The sequence below is a fragment of the Polistes canadensis genome, unplaced genomic scaffold (genome assembly GCF_001313835.1).
Source record: "Polistes canadensis isolate GaletaPanama2010 unplaced genomic scaffold, ASM131383v1 scaffold_64, whole genome shotgun sequence".
Lineage (NCBI taxonomy): Eukaryota > Metazoa > Arthropoda > Insecta > Hymenoptera > Vespidae > Polistes > Polistes canadensis.
The window spans coordinates 312,704-330,897 of record NW_014569611.1 but is presented as its reverse complement, the minus strand read 5'-3'; the positions used below and the strand labels follow the sequence as shown (position 1 = coordinate 330,897).

The 18,194-nt window shown below is 28.0% G+C and overlaps 4 protein-coding genes across 13 annotated transcripts in view; 2 read left to right on the top strand and 2 right to left on the bottom strand.

Moving 5' to 3' along the window:
• LOC106786065 (vinculin) overlaps nucleotides 1-9,140 on the top strand; it is a 9,737-nt gene extending 597 nt beyond the window's left edge. Inside the window, exons 2-21 of one of the 8 annotated variants that reach the window (XM_014747072.1) lie at nucleotides 1,005-1,112; nucleotides 1,242-1,387; nucleotides 1,486-1,762; nucleotides 1,841-2,041; nucleotides 2,115-2,355; nucleotides 2,428-2,660; nucleotides 2,968-2,988; nucleotides 3,131-3,497; nucleotides 3,576-4,004; nucleotides 4,078-4,169; nucleotides 4,258-4,351; nucleotides 4,907-4,951; nucleotides 5,113-5,232; nucleotides 5,325-5,396; nucleotides 5,864-5,887; nucleotides 6,213-6,337; nucleotides 6,425-6,664; nucleotides 6,750-6,840; nucleotides 7,086-7,121; nucleotides 8,335-9,140. In XM_014747072.1, the coding sequence (XP_014602558.1) occupies nucleotides 1,005-1,112; nucleotides 1,242-1,387; nucleotides 1,486-1,762; nucleotides 1,841-2,041; nucleotides 2,115-2,355; nucleotides 2,428-2,660; nucleotides 2,968-2,988; nucleotides 3,131-3,497; nucleotides 3,576-4,004; nucleotides 4,078-4,169; nucleotides 4,258-4,351; nucleotides 4,907-4,951; nucleotides 5,113-5,232; nucleotides 5,325-5,396; nucleotides 5,864-5,887; nucleotides 6,213-6,337; nucleotides 6,425-6,664; nucleotides 6,750-6,840; nucleotides 7,086-7,121; nucleotides 8,335-8,504 (3,132 nt within the window). In that variant the 3' untranslated portion in view covers nucleotides 8,505-9,140. The remainder of the gene's footprint in view (nucleotides 1-1,004; nucleotides 1,113-1,241; nucleotides 1,388-1,485; nucleotides 1,763-1,840; nucleotides 2,042-2,114; nucleotides 2,356-2,427; nucleotides 2,661-2,967; nucleotides 2,989-3,130; nucleotides 3,498-3,575; nucleotides 4,005-4,077; nucleotides 4,170-4,257; nucleotides 4,352-4,906; nucleotides 4,952-5,112; nucleotides 5,233-5,324; nucleotides 5,397-5,863; nucleotides 5,888-6,212; nucleotides 6,338-6,424; nucleotides 6,665-6,749; nucleotides 6,841-7,085; nucleotides 7,122-8,334) is intronic. The other 7 variants (XM_014747073.1, XM_014747074.1, XM_014747075.1 and 4 more) reach the window with 7 other exon arrangements.
• Nucleotides 8,693-11,512, bottom strand: LOC106786067 (transcription initiation factor TFIID subunit 8). Of its 2 annotated transcripts, XR_001381609.1 has the most exons (6): nucleotides 11,267-11,512; nucleotides 10,874-11,160; nucleotides 10,641-10,791; nucleotides 10,380-10,523; nucleotides 10,066-10,315; nucleotides 8,693-9,066 (listed from the first exon to the last, which is right to left on the bottom strand). XR_001381609.1 is itself a non-coding variant. In XM_014747081.1 (5 exons), the coding sequence occupies exons 1-5, from the start codon at nucleotides 11,394-11,396 to the stop codon at nucleotides 10,146-10,148; spliced, it is 882 nt and encodes a 293-aa protein (XP_014602567.1). In that variant the 5' UTR covers nucleotides 11,397-11,512; the 3' UTR covers nucleotides 10,051-10,145. The 2 variants fall into 2 exon arrangements, 1 of the variants encoding a protein (XP_014602567.1); XM_014747081.1 differs by lacking the exon at nucleotides 8,693-9,066 and having other exon boundaries at nucleotides 10,051-10,315.
• Nucleotides 11,511-13,098, top strand: LOC106786069 (U6 snRNA-associated Sm-like protein LSm8). The gene is made up of 4 exons (XM_014747082.1): nucleotides 11,511-11,944; nucleotides 12,024-12,064; nucleotides 12,305-12,432; nucleotides 12,761-13,098. Exons 1-4 carry the CDS (start codon nucleotides 11,914-11,916, stop codon nucleotides 12,849-12,851), a joined length of 291 nt encoding a protein of 96 aa, XP_014602568.1. The 5' UTR covers nucleotides 11,511-11,913; the 3' UTR covers nucleotides 12,852-13,098.
• LOC106786064 (protein suppressor of sable) overlaps nucleotides 12,942-18,194 on the bottom strand; it is a 12,140-nt gene continuing 6,887 nt past the window's right edge. For both annotated transcript variants that reach the window (XM_014747069.1, XM_014747070.1), the window contains exons 5-8: nucleotides 17,521-17,743; nucleotides 17,103-17,431; nucleotides 16,788-17,016; nucleotides 12,942-16,673 (exon numbers count right to left, since the gene is read on the bottom strand). In XM_014747069.1, the coding sequence (XP_014602555.1) occupies nucleotides 14,740-16,673; nucleotides 16,788-17,016; nucleotides 17,103-17,431; nucleotides 17,521-17,743 (2,715 nt within the window). In that variant the 3' untranslated portion in view covers nucleotides 12,942-14,739. The remainder of the gene's footprint in view (nucleotides 16,674-16,787; nucleotides 17,017-17,102; nucleotides 17,432-17,520; nucleotides 17,744-18,194) is intronic.

Below are 18,194 nucleotides of genomic sequence, written 5' to 3'. Positions count from 1 at the left end.
GAAAACCTGACTATGTATATATATAATGTGTGTATATATATATATACACACATATATACGCACACAGAGATTTGCAATTAAAACATTAAAACTGAAAAATAAATGAATCAATGTTTCATTATTCAATTTTGAATTATTCCATTAACTTGTATTACAATAGTTCGTGATATAAAACTATTTCTTAAATTTACCCAGTAACACTTTGTGTGTTACTTTATATAGAACTGTGACATCATTCTGTGGTCATGAAAGATATGTACTAAATTCACTTTTAAGATTGTACCATCATACTTACATGATTTATAAAATCTTTTCTATTTTTTCAAATCGAAAACTATATATTTATATGAAAAAGACATAAACGCTAAGTTAATATTTTCAAAAATAGTATATCATATAGTAGTAACAGATTTTATATATTTAAAACAAGAATATTAATAACTGCTACACATAATTTCAAAAATATTATTTTGAAGAACAAAAATGACTGTATATTATAAAAATTTACCATATTTACTGTATTTTAATATACAATAATATATATCATGATACATACATTTCGCATGATCCCCAACACCATTCTCCCTCTTCTTCTAGAAATAGCCATGGAACATTAAAAGACCTTGGTGCCTACTAGATTTATGAAAATGAAACTCTGAACCTTACCAAAAATGGTATCAGTTGATTAGCATGATGTATAAATTAAATTTCTATTCATAAAATTCCATAAATGCATAGTATAACTTGTAGTTGTTTAAACAGAATTACAATATATTTGTTTATTAAAATTAATAATCAAATTTTGTACAGTAATGCATAAGTATGTTAATATAAATAAACAAACATACATATGCATATAATAAAATATATTCTAATATTATGTTTTTATAAGTTCGGAACATTTAAACTATAGAGGCAATTGTAAAATTCTCTTCTTATATATGAAGAAAATATAAAATTAAATATAAAAGATTTTTTAATTATTTGTATAATATTTTGTCTAGGTTTCAAGACTTGTCATTTTACATGAAGAAGCTGAAGATGGAAATGCAATGCCAGATTTGGGAAAGCCTGTACAGGCAGTTAGTATGGCGGTGACTAATTTGATAAAAGTAAGTTTTAAATCTATTTAGAAAATTTTGTTAAAGTAGTTTTGTTTCATTTTATTAATAATAAAATTGTAAATAAGATATCTTAAATATTCAATACAATACTGATTATATAATATAACAAAATTACAGGTTGGCAAAGAAACAATAAATTCTTCAGATGATGCTTTGCTAAAGCAAGATATGCCTGCAGCATTGCAGCGTGTTGAGGGTGCTTCCCGTCTTTTAGAGGAAGCATCCGCAATGTTAAAACAAGATCCTTATTCTGGACCTGCTAGGTAAATAATAAATATAGAAACATTTTGCAGAATATCTCTATAATGCATTCAAAACTATATCTTACATAAATGTATATGTATATATGTTTCTTTTATAGAAAGAAATTGATAGAAGGTTCTCGTGGTATCTTGCAAGGAACTAGTTCCTTATTATTATGTTTTGATGAAAGTGAAGTACGAAAAATAATAAGAGAATGCAAACGGGTTTTGGATTATTTAGCTGTTACTGAAGTCATTGAAACAATGGAAGATTTGGTTCATTTCCTTAAAAATTTAAGTCCGTGCTTGAGTAAAGTATCGAGAGAAGTAAGCGCTCGTGAAAAAGAATTAACTCATCAAGTTCATAGAGAAATTCTCGTACGATGTTTAGAGCAGGTAATTATTTGCCATATTATTAAGAGAAATTAATAAATATGATGATATTATTTTATTTTAAATATTATATATCTACAGGTGAAAACTTTAGCACCAATCCTCATCTGTTCTATGAAAATTTTTATTCACATCATTTCCCAAGGTGGAAAAGGAGCTGAAGAAGCAGCAGAAAATCGTAATTACTTAAGTGGACGAATGTCTGATGAACTTAATGAAATAATCAGAGTTTTACAATTGACAACATATGACGAAGAAGAATGGGATGCTGATCAATTGACAGTATGATTTATTGATTATATTATTATTCACTAATTATAGAATAACTAAAGTTACAATAAAATTTTTATATTAGGTCTTGAAAAAGGCACAAAGTGCTATAGAATCTAGAATACGTGCTGCATATGATTGGTTGGATGATGGGCTCGCTTTGCGTGGAGGAGTAGGAGAAAAAAGTCTTAGACAAATAGTGGAACAAGCATCAAGGTTAGCTGAACGATATCTTTCTCCTTCTCAAGCAGAACCACTATCAAAATTAGCTTCACAAATAGTTACTATGACAGAAGCTTTATGCGAACTGCGTCAAAATGAAAAAGGTTTGATTATACATTTACTACATACATTTACTAATGCATGATGCACTATTATAATGATTTTAATTATTTCAGGAACTACACCTCAAGCAGAAGCTTTGGCACGTGGTATTAAGGAAAAATTAAATGAATTACGCAGTTGCGTGGCATCTGCTTTGGTAGCTGCTGACAAATCAGGAACAGCTCAAACTGCACATACTGTCGCAGGTCGTTTGGAACAAGCTAATAAATGGCTCCTAAATCCACAACAAGATGATAAAGGACTTGGTCAAAAAGCTATAGCTTTGATAATACATGAAGGCAAAAAGGTATGTCAATTGTATAGAATCATCAGCATGCTTAGATCGTGATTACATTCAATAAAATTATTCGTAATGAACATGCTTTTTTCCGTTGCTGTCCTTAATAATAAAATATCTTACATCCAATAATATTTTTTTTAAGATAAAGTACTAAAAACATTTATTTTTTAATATTTCTTTTTGTAATGTATGAATTATAATATAATTTTTTATATTATGTATGATACAAATTGAGTAATATCAATCCCTCTAATTGCTTTATTTTTTACGTATATAAGATTTAATATTTTGCTTGAATGCTTCGAATGGGAAGAACCAACAGCATGTAGCGAATGTAAGTCATAAATAAATTTATATTACAGTGTCACACAAAATGTATTAGATCTTAAATAGATATATTTATATGATGTCTCTGATATCTTTAAAAATTACAATATTTTCAAATCTTTTTCAATCAATTTAATTGTAAAATTTAGGTTGCTGAAGGTTTACCTGGCATACATAAAGTAGAGATTTTACAATTATGTGATGAAGTTGATAATTTATCTCATCAACTTGGAGATTTATGTGCTCATGGTCAAGGAAATACACCAAGAGCTCAAGAAATCGCACGTCAATTATCGCATAAATTGTATGAGCTAAAGAATAGGATACAACAAGCCGTTGTATCGCGAGTGGTTGAAGATTTCATCGATATTACGACACCTTTAAAACAATTTACCGATGCTGTTCTGACACCAGAAGGTACACCTGGAAGAGACCAAAACTTTAATGCTAAAACTCATGCTCTTCAAACATTTTCTAATAGAGCAGCTAAAACGGCTAGGATGGTTGCAGCTGGTGGTATGTAGCATCATCATTACAACATAGCATCGTCATTATATTATGTGATTTATTATCTTATTTCATAAATAATTGTAGGAAGTGGAGGTAATAAAAAATTGGCTGAGGCATTAGCTGCGAGTGCTTCACAAGTTGAATCATTAACACCTCAATTAGTTAATGCTGGCCGAATTCGTATGACGTATCCGGACAGCAAAGCAGCCGACGAACATTTTGAAAATCTTAGACAACAATATGCTGAAACTATGCAGCGAGCAAGAGCATTGTGCGATGAAGCTACCGATAGTGGTGATTTTATTAGAACTTCAGAAGAACAAATGCAAAAGCATACATATCTTTGTGAAGAAGCTATTGCAAAATCTTATCCACAAAAAATGGTTGATAATACAGCTGCTATTGCAAGATTGGCTGATAGAGTAATACTCGTAGCTAAACAAGAAAGTGATAATAGCGAGGATCCTGCTTTCATTCAAAGAGTTAATCAAGCAACTGATGCTCTACAAAATAGTAAGTTATTATATTATATAATATAGGATTTAGTGCCTTTTGTTGACAATAATTAACCAACTTCGTAATACAGGTATTGCCCCAATGATCCAGAGTGCAAAATATGTTACTATCAATACTAATGATAACACTGCAGCATATCATTGGAGAGAAAGCAACCGTGCTGTAAGTGTTATTTGTATAATAAAAATTACATTATAGAAATATTCCTCGTGTAATAACTGTTGCACTTTTATTACTTACAATCATGTAGCTTTTATCCAATGTTGGACAAGTACACAAGGCTATTGTCGTACATCCAGATTTGGTTCAACCACCAGCAATGTCTCAATTGCATATCACCGATGGTACGTATTATATTATCAATTCTTTAATATTAGTTCTGAATGTATTTTTTTTTTTAGTAGAAATAGATATTCTTTTGTTAAAAAAAGAGTATTAGAATAGTAATTGATTGCATTAAAATGAATGCATCATTTTCATTATCATTATCCCACATTTATTTTTGTATATAAATGAAAATATTAATTATTAACAAAAATCAAGCATGGATTAAAAACGCAGTAGAAAAAAAGAAAAAAGAATACATAAGTTCTCTAAACATATATTCTAGTATAGTAATTATATAAATTATAGCTTATATATAGTCAGGTGAAGGAGTAGTGGCTAATAAATAACATAACTACATAGTAGACTTTCATTATACAACTGTTTTTCAAAATGTACATAATATAAAATTAAAGTATGAATATATCCTGTTCTACTTCCAACACAGACTTCAATAAATATTGAAATGATATTACACACTTCGTTTTTAAAAAACGAAGTTATTTGCAGCAAATAAAATTTGTTAAAATGTAAATTTCACGGGGTAATATAGAAATTTAATATGTTCTTTACAGAGGAACAAATGCCAAGTCAACAATATAATTACTTCACAGATAAAGGTACTTATATAGGCATGAAATTATGCATGATAATTTATTTTATGATATCAATTTGATATATACCACAAGAAAGTTATGATAAAATAGTATGAGAAGAAAATAATTCACAGTCTTATAGATTAAAAAAAAGTAAACGTTCGTAAATATTTTTGAAATGATAGTTGGTCAGCCTTTGAGAAATCAACCCTCACCCAGCAATTTACGCGTGATCAGCCCCACACTAGGTTCAAATAAACCACAACATCGTTCTGTCAGTCCGTTACCAAAATGGGCACGTGGAGGTATTTACAGAGAGTATAAAAAAAAAAAGAAAAGAAATTGTAAATTTTAAACAAGTTATTTAAAATTAAAATTAACTATATTCTCTTGTCAGGAGATAATCCAGATCTCCTGTATCAAGAACTGGCTTCTGAAAACGAGTTGGAAAAGTCAATTAGTGCTGGAGGTAAATCAAAAAAATTGTTCTCGAAAAAAAAGAATGATTACATCGTTAGGGTTAATTTTTCTTTATTTGTTATTATCAAGCATGTGTTTAGATTTAAAGGGAATATTTATTTGACATGTATAATTTGTACATTTTCTAAAAAATAGTAACAAATGAATCTTAAATTATTTGCAACTACTTTTTATGCAATATATAAGATTCAAATGCGATTTAAAGAAAAACAGTTTCTTTAATATTTAATTATTTGTTTCATTTTCATATCATAAATTCATGTATACTAACTTTATACGTATAGAAACATTTAATATCATTTATCATTAATTTCAATTTATGCTTATTTCTTTCCTCTAACTAAAATAGCTACCCATAATTATTCATTAACGTAACTAATAAATATTTACTAATTTTGTATGGTGTACGTAACTATATGTTTTTTCTTCATTTTTATGCTACATGGAATTATCTAGGCTATATTGATTATTATGATGATGGTAATTACTAATGTATTTATTAATGGAATGAATGGAAGCAAGTTATCTAACATAATAATTTAACAATATGTACTTCATAGCATGAGAAGATATTTAATGTTTATGTTTCAGTTTCTTTATAGAACAGTATTCTTCATTTTAAGATCATGGTGATACGAAACTTGGAAATGTTTGCAATATTGGGTTTCCTTGTGTTTTTTTGTTTCTTATAAATGTATAAATTATTTTGTTTCATATTTCAACAATATTATTTGTAATATTGCAAACAAACATATTGAGTTATTACTGTGAAATTTTATTACAATAAAATTATTATTCCTAACAGAAGTAGCACCACCGCGTCCACCTTTACCTGGTGGTGATATTCCGCCACCAAGACCTCCTCCTCCAGAAACGGATGACGAAGATGAAATGTTCATGCATGCACCTCAACCAAATCAACCAATAATGGTACATTATATATTTTCACTTGCTCATTATAATTTTAAAACGTTTTGTAAATAAGAAGAATCGCAATTAGGAAATTCTTAATTATAGATGGCTGCACACGGATTGCATCAAGAAGTACGACAGTGGTCAAGCAAAGATAATGAAATTATTGCTGCAGCTAAAAAAATGGCTGTATTGATGGGTAAATTATCTGGTTTAGTTAGAGGAGAAGGTGGAAATAAAAGAGATCTTATAGCTTGTGCTAAAGCTATAGCCGAAGCTTCTCAAGAAGTAACACGTCTTGCAAAAGAACTTGCAAGAGAATGTACTGATAAACGTATTCGTACGGTATGTAATCATTTTTATTTAGTTATTTAATTAAAGTAGAATTTATAAAATAATAATTTCTTGTATTTTATTGCTCTTTTTCCAGAATTTACTTCAAGTTTGTGAACGTATACCAACTATTGGAACACAGTTGAAAATTTTATCTACAGTAAAAGCTACAATGCTCGGAGCACAAGGTATGTCTTTCAAAAAATATTTTTTTTGTACAAAAGTATTAAAATCTTCTTTATATTTCTTTAAAATTCCAAGAATATTCATATGTTGAAACTAACTATAAGTTAATAATAATAATAATAATAATAATAATAATAATAATAATCCTTACATATTTCTATGAGAACGCAAAATTTCTGTAGGAAAATCACTTACATATATTAATAGCTATTTATATTAACAAAAAAATGAAATTCTTTATGCATAGAGATGCTTCCTAGCTGGGAAGAGTTGATGCTTTATGGTAAAAGAATTAATAAATTATGCTTGATATTATATATCACCTCTTTCTCTTTTCGTCATTTTTTATCTTCTTTAATTTAATTACCTTTTTTAATTAATATTCGAAATTATTTCGTTAAATGCATGCAAATCTAGCATCTTCTAATACGCAAACACACAAATTTGCAATGTTATTAATTGCGTTAGGACTGACTACAAGTATAGGTTTAAAAAAATCTAAAATCATAAGCAACAGTGTTATTAAAATATTAGAGATAAATGGATGCAATGAAAATAATCAAAAATGTTATATATTTTTTTATTTGTAAACTAATTATATTTTGATGTGTTACTAAAAATTTTTAATGCTATGCCATTGGCATGACACTGTTCTCCATGGTGTAGACGAATTAATTGGGTGCAGTAAGTTTATTCTTATAATTAGAATATATAACTGCAATAGCAAATGTGATTATCCCTTATAGATGTACAGGGCGAGTCACTAATTCTTGCCACCAAAATTGCTTTCAAAGTATGGTAGTTAGCAAAAAAGTTTATAGAACCAAAGTTGCATTAAACGACCTTCATTGATCTTCAAATACTTTAATGTTGTATATCGTTGAATTCGCCACGACAACTGCTATCAGAAAATATGTAATAAAATATAGTATTTCTTTTAAAAAAAAAAAACTTGACCTTTAAATCTCAGAAGTGACTACACCTAGCAAAAAGAAACTAACGTCATGTTATACTACCAAATTTTTAATGCAACTTTGGTTCTATAAATTTGTTTGCTAACTATCATACTTTAGGAGCTATTTTAGTAGCAAGAATTAGTAACTCACCCTGTATATTAAATAATTATATTACATATTAATAGACAGTATTTTATAACATGTATGAAAAGAAGTAAAAATTTACAGTATCTTAGACTGATTACATTATTTTGTCATATTTTTAATGTTATTATAGTTTTTTATTATTATATATTTCATAAAAGTGCATGTCACCCCAATATTTAGAGCACTTAATTCTTTATTTAGTCTAATGTAAGTTTTATAAGCACATAATTTATGAATATTCAGTAAAAATATTATTTATCAGTAATACTTTAAAAACTATGTTTATAGAATAATCCAATTAATATTTATAGATATTTTTCTTTTTTTTGTTTAATAATCATTTTATTTCACGGCATATTAATTTATATTATAATATGATACACACACACACAGGTACGGAAGAAGATCAGGAAGCAACTGATATGCTTGTCGGAAATGCTCAAAATCTTATGCAGAGTGTCAAAGAAACTGTACGTGCTGCAGAATGTGCAAGTATAAAGATTCGCACTGCCTCTGGTATGAAATTACGTTGGGTACGCCGTCAGCCATGGTACCAATATTAAAATGAAAGTATATACATTAGTACAAGATCAGAAACACTAAAGTGCTATGAAGGTTTTTATATGAAATTTAATTATTTCTTTTTAACAAGAATATTATATTATTTAGATAGATTTCTTTCTATGTAATACTACATGCTTCATATGGAGAAAGGAAAAAAAAAATCACCTTATTTTAGTACTTTAATATTAACATTAGTTATTTGTTCCTGGGGGAAAAATATTTTATTATAGAATTTCACATCACGATTTTTACTAAAATAAAGAAATAGTGTCAATTTTCTCATAATACACATTGCACATAAATAACGAAAATTAGAGTACTACAATATATTTTTGCAAATTATATATTATGCAAAATTTGTATTAGATGCTATTTGTATATATATATATTTTATGTTGATGTATACCGGGGTAGAAAATGTGCATAATCACATTAGAGCAATAAGAAATTATATTTTTGTAAAAAAATATGTGCTACTCACATAAAAAAGTCCTCCATAGTTTTATAGTAATTTCATTAACATCATTCAACTGGTGCTAACGCGTGCAATATTATAGTTGCCTAAAATACAAAGTAACAATTCTAAGCATTATTATACCAAATATATGAAGCAATTTGAGTAAAATCTTGATTATGAAATAATCGTGCAATTTAAAAAATTATATTTAATCTAAATAATCAAGACTTTACTATAATAATAAATACTGTAGCGAGGGGCACATATATTAAAACAGGCCTATAATACAAATTAAATAATTATAATAACTAGATCTATATTTATCAAAATTAACAAATATATTTTACAATAACTTCATGTAGTTTTGTGTACAATAAAGTAATTTTTAATATGTAATTTAAATATAAATTCTTGTTTTTAAAAGATATATATTTATCTAAATAATATATAAATACTTTTATTAAAATATTTATATTTTTCAGAAAACATATTGTTATCTCTATTAATAGTAATATTATACTTCTATAATTTTTTAAATATATATACAGGATGTCTTAGGATTCTCTCGTTAAACGTTACAAACATTTTCTACAAGCAAAAATAAAACCAGAAATGTCATATAAACATAGACTCTTAAATGCTTTAATAAAAAGTTGTAGTTACTTGCCGAGATCCTTGATTTGCTTGTTGAATTACGTCGAAACTAATAATATTTTAATACATAAACATAATTTCATACCAAGATGCTGCATACTTTTTCAAATTATGAATCTGATATCAACCAACATCAGTTAATTAACATTTAATATTTTTGTTTATAACTTTTTAATAAAGCATCTATCAATTAATAAATATTTATATTTTAAAGAATATATATAACACGGATATAAGAAAAAGCAAAACTTTATAAACTTTTTTCTCAAAATTGTCTGGCCAATGGATGAAAATATTTTACCACGATAACACCTTAAAGGTATATTACTGATATACCAAAGCTCGTTAAAATCTAATGTCTCCTTGTTAGTTTTGCATATAGAATATGTTGGTAACGTTTGATGGGAAAAACTTGCATATATATATTTGAAACATTATTTTTTTCTTACTTTTTTATAGCGTTTCTTTTAAAAAATTAACTATAAATATTGTTGATCTTGTATATACACTTGAGATATTTGTGAAGTTGTTAAGTATCGACAAAGGAGTCTCTTTTTATTAAATGCTGCGAAGGGACTATAGCACCAGGTATCTTATTTTTAGGTATTTTTCCAGGACGTAAGTAAGGATTATCTATACCATCTTGCTGTGCAGTAGCCTCATTAGTTTGTTCTGCGCCTTCACTTTGTACATTAACACCTAAAAACATGATTTAGCCATGTACTTATCTTAGAATATTTTATTCGTAAATCTTGTCTCATACCTTCCTCTTTTTCTTCTCCTTTCTGTTCTTTTTTCTTTTTAACAGGTGTTGGTTCAAATTGAAAGTCTTGATCTGTTTCAAATATTTGGTCTTGAGGTAAAAGTGCAGAGAGATAACTAGGAAATTGTGGTTTACAAGCTATTACTGTAAAAAGAAAAAGAAATACCAAAAAATATAATTCATTATCTAAAATAAAATTAAGAAAATATATATATATATATATATATCATGTATGTGAAACAAGATTACTGAAATGCTTACAAGGAAACATGCTGTTATCTTCTGTTAAAAATAAACTATGTGTTTCCCCAGTTTTTGCAATAAATCTTGTTAAGGCTCTTTCGATATCTCGTTTTTGTGTAGCAGCTTTTTCTCTTATAGCTTCATATTCAGTTACTGGTTGTTTATGTGTCTATAAAACATCATAAAATTGTCTTAATAATTTTAAAAAGTACATATTAAAAAGAAAGATGTATTAAATCTAGAAAACTTACAGGTGTTCTGATATATGCATGTGGATCTGGAAAAGCTGGTAAATAATTGGGTATATGCGAGGGATGACTTTGCTTTACACCAGCTTGTAAAATATTTAATTGTTTTGACTGAGTTTGTTGTTGTAATGGAGGTAAAACTGTTCTATTTGATCTCTTCCCATAACTTTCTAAATTTTCCAATTTTATACCCATATTTACCAATGCTAATATAACATCTGCAATTAGAGGTTCTGTTCTCCCAGAAAGTTCACAATAATTTCTTGCAGATTGCCCAACTTCCACGATAACTGAATAGATATATAGACAATATTATTAAATATCACAATTAATATTTAGCTTTAAAAATAAGATTATCTTTTACACAATAACACTAATTCTATAATATGAACCTACAAGACTGAAGCATCTCAGTCAGAGTTTCCAACACTTGTTTTTCACAAGTATCATAACCACATTCTACTAAAATACTGCAAACAACATGATTTAATATTTTTCTTCGGGTATTGACCGATTGTACATCCATTTTATTTATAATTAAACAAAATGTACTTTATACTACTCTTTATGGAGGTAACTCTATAACGCATATTATATGCGTGTAAACTCTATAACTCTCTAATCTAAAAACAGACAGAAATATCGACGCATGCGCAAACGATAATGTGGACTAATCCGACCAGTAACTTGAAGCTGATAATTTGATTAGTATAAATAAAAAAATATAATGCATTATATACTTACAATAGATTTTATTTAAAAAATAATATATAAGATATTTTCTGTTAACATTAATTTATAATATTAAACGTCAAAAATTGTATCAAGTAATGTCGCTTGTATCAACCAATAGCAGCACATTATTATTTATCGGTTTTTCATTCAGAAATTCTACTAATATAATAATTTCTTTTCTTTTCCTGCTAACGTAATATTGGATGTTTTGTAGATTTTTTTGCTTCAATAATAATTCTGTGTTTAGATTTATTTAAATATACCATGCATTTAGTTATAATACAGTAACAGATAATTGAGAATTGACAATGGCATCGGGGTTAGAAAGCTACGTAAATCGTATCCTTTTCTTTCAATGTTGTTTTTTATGTAATATTTTTTTCTACACAAAACATAGTTTTCTTTAATAATTTTACAGATACGGTTTCTATTATCACTTCAGATGGTAGAAACTTTATTGTAAGTATTTAATGTTATGTTATATTATTGTTTCATTTGGTAACAAATCAATTTACATTCAAAACTTAACACATAATAGTATAATAATTTAATGAAAAAATAAATATTTATTTCATAAGCATTAATGAACAAATTGTTTATAAAGATTTGTTTGATTTTTAGCTGTCTCTCTGTAAAAAATCAAATGTTACTTTTAATAATATTAAAAATAAGCTTCATCACATTATTTTCCAATTTTAGGGAACATTAAAAGGGTTTGATCAAACAATTAATATTATATTGGACGAATCACATGAGAGAGTATATAGTACAACACAAGGTGTAGAACAAGTTGTTTTAGGTTTGCATATCATCAGAGGAGATAATGTGTTAGTATAATAATTATTGTACAAGTGATAATGGATTTTTTTATGCAACATCGAAAATGTATGCATTATAATATTTGTTTTATATAAAAACTGTTAGATCAAGAATAATATAAAAATTTGTTCTTAACATTTGTATCCTTAATACTTTTGATACAACTTTTCTGTGTATTATACAATATTACTTTAAAACAGCTTGTAGGTCTATCCAAATATATATACTATATTTTAATTCTTATTTATTTTCAAAACAATATTAAGACTACTTTGTTTCATATTTTACACATTGTATAAAATAAATAACCACATTTTAATAACTTTCTTTTTTTAGAGCAATTGTAGGAGAATTAGATGATGAAATGGATGCACGTTTAGATTTATCAGCCATTCGAGCTGATCCATTAAGCCCTATCACGCATTGAAAGTATTCATTATATGAAATATTTCACCATAAAGGCAAATACATCTGTATTTATACAAAAGATTAACTCTAGGATGATCATACAAATGCCTATGTTTTTATAATTATATTTAATGTACTTGTATTTAAAAAAGTTTGCAGAGCAAATACACAATTATTTACAATTATTAAAATAAAGCCAAAAAAATAACATCCTATATCAATAAACTGTACAAATATCTTATGATATAATAAACCATATTTTTTGATAAATGTAATTTTGTTTCATGATATATAACATGATAAAAGAAAATCTAGTAATTGCAATATGAATTTGAATATGTTAAGTAATTTAACATTGTTTAAATAATGTGTATATATGTGTTTGCCTCGGTATTACATATGGCTTCATATCGTGATATATTGCTTTAAATTAAATTACAATTTTTAGAATAAAACATTTTATAGACTACCAACAGTAAACTTGCACCATAAATTTAAATGTAAAGTATGATTTCTATCGGAGGTATACAAATTTGTTTTATATTAATGCAATAAAAAATATTAATGCAATCTATATTGCATGATTTAATACAATTTTATGAAAATAATAAGTTGCAAAAAAGTATTCAATTAATATAACACAAAGTTTAAATTATTAAATACCTCCTAAATTACCATACTTGCACAAAATTATTTCATATATAACAGACTTATAAAATTGACACATTATTTTTTTATAAAAGGTAACATTTTTTGTATTAGATTCATATAGGGTAATTTTATTTATATTAAAAAATCTGGAAAAGTAAGTTGGACTTCGTGCCAATTATAGTACACTATATTAAATATAAATATGTTTTGTATAGGGCTATGTATTATTTACTATATTTTCTTTGCTTATGGACATACAAAATACGTTCAACAAAAGTCAACAAAAATGGCGTTGTTTATGTTATAGGAAAAGTAAGTAAATTAAGAATGGTATCTACACATATATTGTATTTAAAAAGTTTTAAAAATTTATTATGTTCATGAAAGTTTATTCAAAGAGAGCTACTTACTTTCTATAACATAATTTAATATTTAATGTTTGAACATTAGATTTATAATTGCACCAAACTGTTTGTTTATATTATAAGATAATGATGTAATACAATAAATGAAAACAGGAACTAAGATATTATTTTATTTTTTAATCTATTAGCAAAGTCTATACAAAAATTAGTTCTACAAAAGTGAGAAAATCATGTATAGAACATAATGTTTTAATAAACCAGATATTAAAATTTTAGATGGTGCATTTATAACTGACTTTTGTATAATCAAAAAGCAAAGATGGTATGTTAAATATTTTAAATGAAATATATTGTATATATGAACGCGCGTAAGTGTGTATATGTACTATATATTGGAAGACATAACAAAAATATAAATCAATTAGAGTACAATCTAATATTCTCCTATTCTGCATATCTTAATTACTAAATGTCTTTTTGAATTAATCATAAATACATGATATATACAGATTTTCCTTAAAATTTACTTATCTGTATTATCAAAAACAATGTTTTCCAATTTTATTTGTTCCGTATTGTGTTTACTCTATATTCATTTAGTCTTAAGAGCAAAACACAAGACAGTGCAATTATCAGTACTACATATACACACTGCCAATGTGTATTTGATTTTATATACTAATTATTATTTAAAGACAATTCCTACTGTCAAACATTTGTACAGTTATTTGACACAATAAAATAATTCAAGCAAATCATATAGCTCATTGCATTATATAGCAATGTATGCCATACTCTAATAATCATATATCAGCATAATGAGAATTATCATCAGGTACTTAAGTTATGTACCTACACAATGGATGAGCTATTTTTGTATTATTTATTGCATCAATTATTGGTCGCAATATTGGTTCTGTTACGATTTCTTCTCCTCACACGTCCACCACGTCTACTCTGACTTGCACCATTCCAATCAGGACCATTATCCATGACAAAATTTGAAGGATTTGGCCCATTTGGATTGAAGCCCATTAAGCTAGGATCTGCGGGGCCAGAGTTTGGGCCAAAATTATTAAAATTATTACCAGAATATGGAGGAGGTCCATCATATGTAGGAGCAACATCAGGTCCAAAACCTACACCAGGGGCAGGGCCTAAAAGTCCAGCTCCATTATTGCGTTGTGCATTGTAACGTGGATCGTAGTTCATTTGGTTTTGTGACATAACTGGTCCATTCATATTCATTGTTGGTGGCATGTTTTGCATACTGGTCATACCCATTGGAGGCATATTTTGTGGACCCATAGAAGGATTCATCATAGGACCCATGGGTCCCATATTTCCAAGCATTGGGTTTTGTGACATGGCCATCATATTTTGTGATCCTGACATATTTGGTGTAACAGACATACCAGGAGGGCCAAGAGCCATACTAGGTATTTCCATAGGTTGTTGCGGAGCACCTTGTATCATGGAAGCACTAACATTTTGTGAGGATTGATTAGAAGCTTCGAGCGCTTTTCTTCGTGGATCAGATCGAATTTGCGGAGGTGATTTTGGCGTGTCTGGTTTTATTGGTGGTGGAGACATAGGAGAATCAGCTATTTCAGATTTACTAACACGGAAAATTTTTCTAAGACGAGGATCGTACTTTACTTGTGGATCATTCTTTGTAAGCTTTAAACCTGTATAATCAGGCCTTGGTATGTCAACGACATATACTTTATAAGTCATTGGAGGATGGGAATTATAGCTTGCATCTATTTCAGTGCATGGGATATGCGAAGGAGCTGGTTTGAATGGTAAACTTAACATTTGTCGCAGATCAACATCCGATTTAGTAGATGTATCTGTGAATCCTGCACCAACTACTCTAAGGTCTGTATCTCCAAATCCAGTTTGAAAACGTTGCCTGAAATCCATATCTTTTCTTCTGAGATCTTGATCTGCCCTAGTTCTAAGATCTATATCCATGTTAGTATCTACTGCTGTAATACCAGAACTGTAGATACTTGTTTCCAACCTAAGGTGTTTCGTTTCCTTTTTAGGATCTATTCTACTTGGACTGCTTGGTTTCTGTTCATCTCGACGTTGTCGAGGATCTCTGGACATTCGAGGATCTCTAGACATTGGAGCTACCGTTGAACTTGTACCAGGTGATGACCTGGGACTTGATGTTTCATTTTCCATTTTAGAAATTTGACTTGAAACATTAAATGTAGAATTATTAGCTACTTTAGTAACAAGATTATAATCAGTTATAGAATTATTTATATCTTGTGTAGATTTCAATTTTGTAACTAAAGATTCTTGAGTGTTTATGGTGCTATTCTGATGAGTTTGTAAAGTTTTACCATTTGTTGAACTTTGTGCCTTAAGAGATGATAACAATTTTGATACTTCTGCACTAATATCAATTTTACTTAAATCTCCAAGTTTATCTACAATAGCTGCTGGCTGAGGTATACTTGGTGTAGGAGATGCTGCTTGAAATTGTTCTTTTATATTAATATTTTGAGCCTTTTCAGACGGTTCAGATTCTTCTTTTGACGCATCTTTCGAAGAAAGCACTATAGTTAAATTACCGCCATCGTCGTCGTCGTCATCGTCTGAATACCAATCTTCTAAAATATGATCCGTACTACGTGCATTGCTTTCATCTTCTACATTTTTAAAGCTATCTTGTGCAGCACGTTGTTGCTGCTGAATACGCAAAAATAATTCTTGAGCCTTTTTGGGTAAATGAGATGGAACTTCTTGCTCTTCTATGGAAGGTGAAGCTACTCTTGAAATATTGCTTTGTTCATTCGATATCGATGATTCTATAATAGATAATTATAATTACAAAATCTATATATAAAAATTTTTATTAAAATTGATATAATTTATTTGCAATCTTTAAATATTAAATTTCAACAAAAATTCTATAACCATACCTTTTTGTGGTTCTGCAACTTTCTCTTTATCATCATCTTCAACTGGCATTTCAATGACAAGTTCAGTTTCATCATCTTGATCACTTTCTTCATCGAGCTTGGACTTACTAAGATTTGCAACTTCATCAGCTATACTAACTACAGGTGGTGGTTTTTTTGAAGATCTTAACACCCTCAAGTCTATATCCTTTGAATTATTATCATTAGAGGATGTATTTTTTTTCTTTGCCTATAAATTTATAATAATAAACTTATTAATACGAATGAAATATTTCCAATAAATTATATAATAAATTTGTCTAACATGTATCTTACTTGTGCTAAAATTTCATCTTCTTCTACATCTTTTGTAAAATCTTCTTTATCTTTGAATTTATTTACAGTTGTTTTATTAGAATCTGCATTAGTTTCAGTGTAAAAATCCATGCTTGGGACACATGGTTGCAATATTTGATTTTGTTGCAATTGTTGCTGAGTTGCTAAACCTAAAGCAGCATTAGGCAGTTGAATACCTAGATCATTAGCTGATTGTAATAACATAATTTGTTCATATGGTACTCTATCTTCATCTGATCCCCAACGTGTCTTCTTTCCAGAAGGTTTTCTTTCCCTAACAGTGCTTTTCTGTTGATTGGATGTTTCTTCTATAATAATAATTAAAATATTAATATTTTATCCTGATTCTTTAGATCTTTAGATTTTTTTTATCTTGATTAATCATACATATGCACACCTTTTTCATCCTTGTTTTCATTTTTGTCTAAAGTACTTATTGGTGCAGGTACATTCAATTCAAATAAACTGGGAATTTTTGGATTCGTTGTATCTTGTCCTTGAGCAAATGATACAGCTGTATTACTTATCATTAACGATGCTCTTTCTCTACTCAAACGTGGAAAGTCCCCAAGAATTTCTTTTGGTGCAGTTTCAAGATGTTTTAAGAGGATCCCTTTTACCTATAATAATATTTGATTATATATAGTCAAATGTTATATTGCGAGAAACTTAGTTTACGAGTATACAAAGCGAGCAAAACATGTTAATTTGATAAACGAGCAATGTTTTGTAATACGAGCAATACGAATAAACTTGTCTATCAAGCGTATTTGTACTAATAAGTAAAATGTGAGTTAACTTGTTTAATTTTTACTTATTATTTTGTATTTTATATAATTTTTATATTAATAAATAATTGTGAAACGAATTATCCGATTTTCCATTACGTATTTCTCATGATACAATTCGCTTTGATATACGAATATTTTGAATTACGAGTACATTTTTGGAACGAATTAAGCTTGCAAACTAAGGTTCTCTCTCTCTGTCTCTCTCTTTCTCTCTCTCTCTCTCTTTTTCTCTCTCTCTCTCTCTCTTTTTCTCTCTCTCTCTCTCTCTCTCTCTCTCTCT

What these genes read in the sequence shown, in the direction of transcription:
- LOC106786069 (XM_014747082.1), top strand. Translation starts at nt 11,914, where the DNA reads ATGGCATCGGGGTTAGAAAGCTACGTAAATC. An exon ending in GTTAGAAAGCTACGTAAATC is followed by an intron (nt 11,945 to 12,023) that starts GTATCCTTTTCT and finishes ATAATTTTACAG; the next exon opens with ATACGGTTTCTATTATCACT. An exon ending in CAGATGGTAGAAACTTTATT is followed by an intron (nt 12,065 to 12,304) that starts GTAAGTATTTAA and finishes TTCCAATTTTAG; the next exon opens with GGAACATTAAAAGGGTTTGA.
- LOC106786067 (XM_014747081.1), bottom strand. Translation starts at nt 11,396, where the DNA reads ATGGATGTACAATCGGTCAATACCCGAAGAAAAATATTAAATCATGTT. An exon ending in GACTGAGATGCTTCAGTCTT is followed by an intron (nt 11,161 to 11,266) that starts GTAGGTTCATAT and finishes ATATCTATTCAG; the next exon opens with TTATCGTGGAAGTTGGGCAA. An exon ending in AGGAGAAGAAAAAGAGGAAG is followed by an intron (nt 10,316 to 10,379) that starts GTATGAGACAAG and finishes TCATGTTTTTAG; the next exon opens with GTGTTAATGTACAAAGTGAA.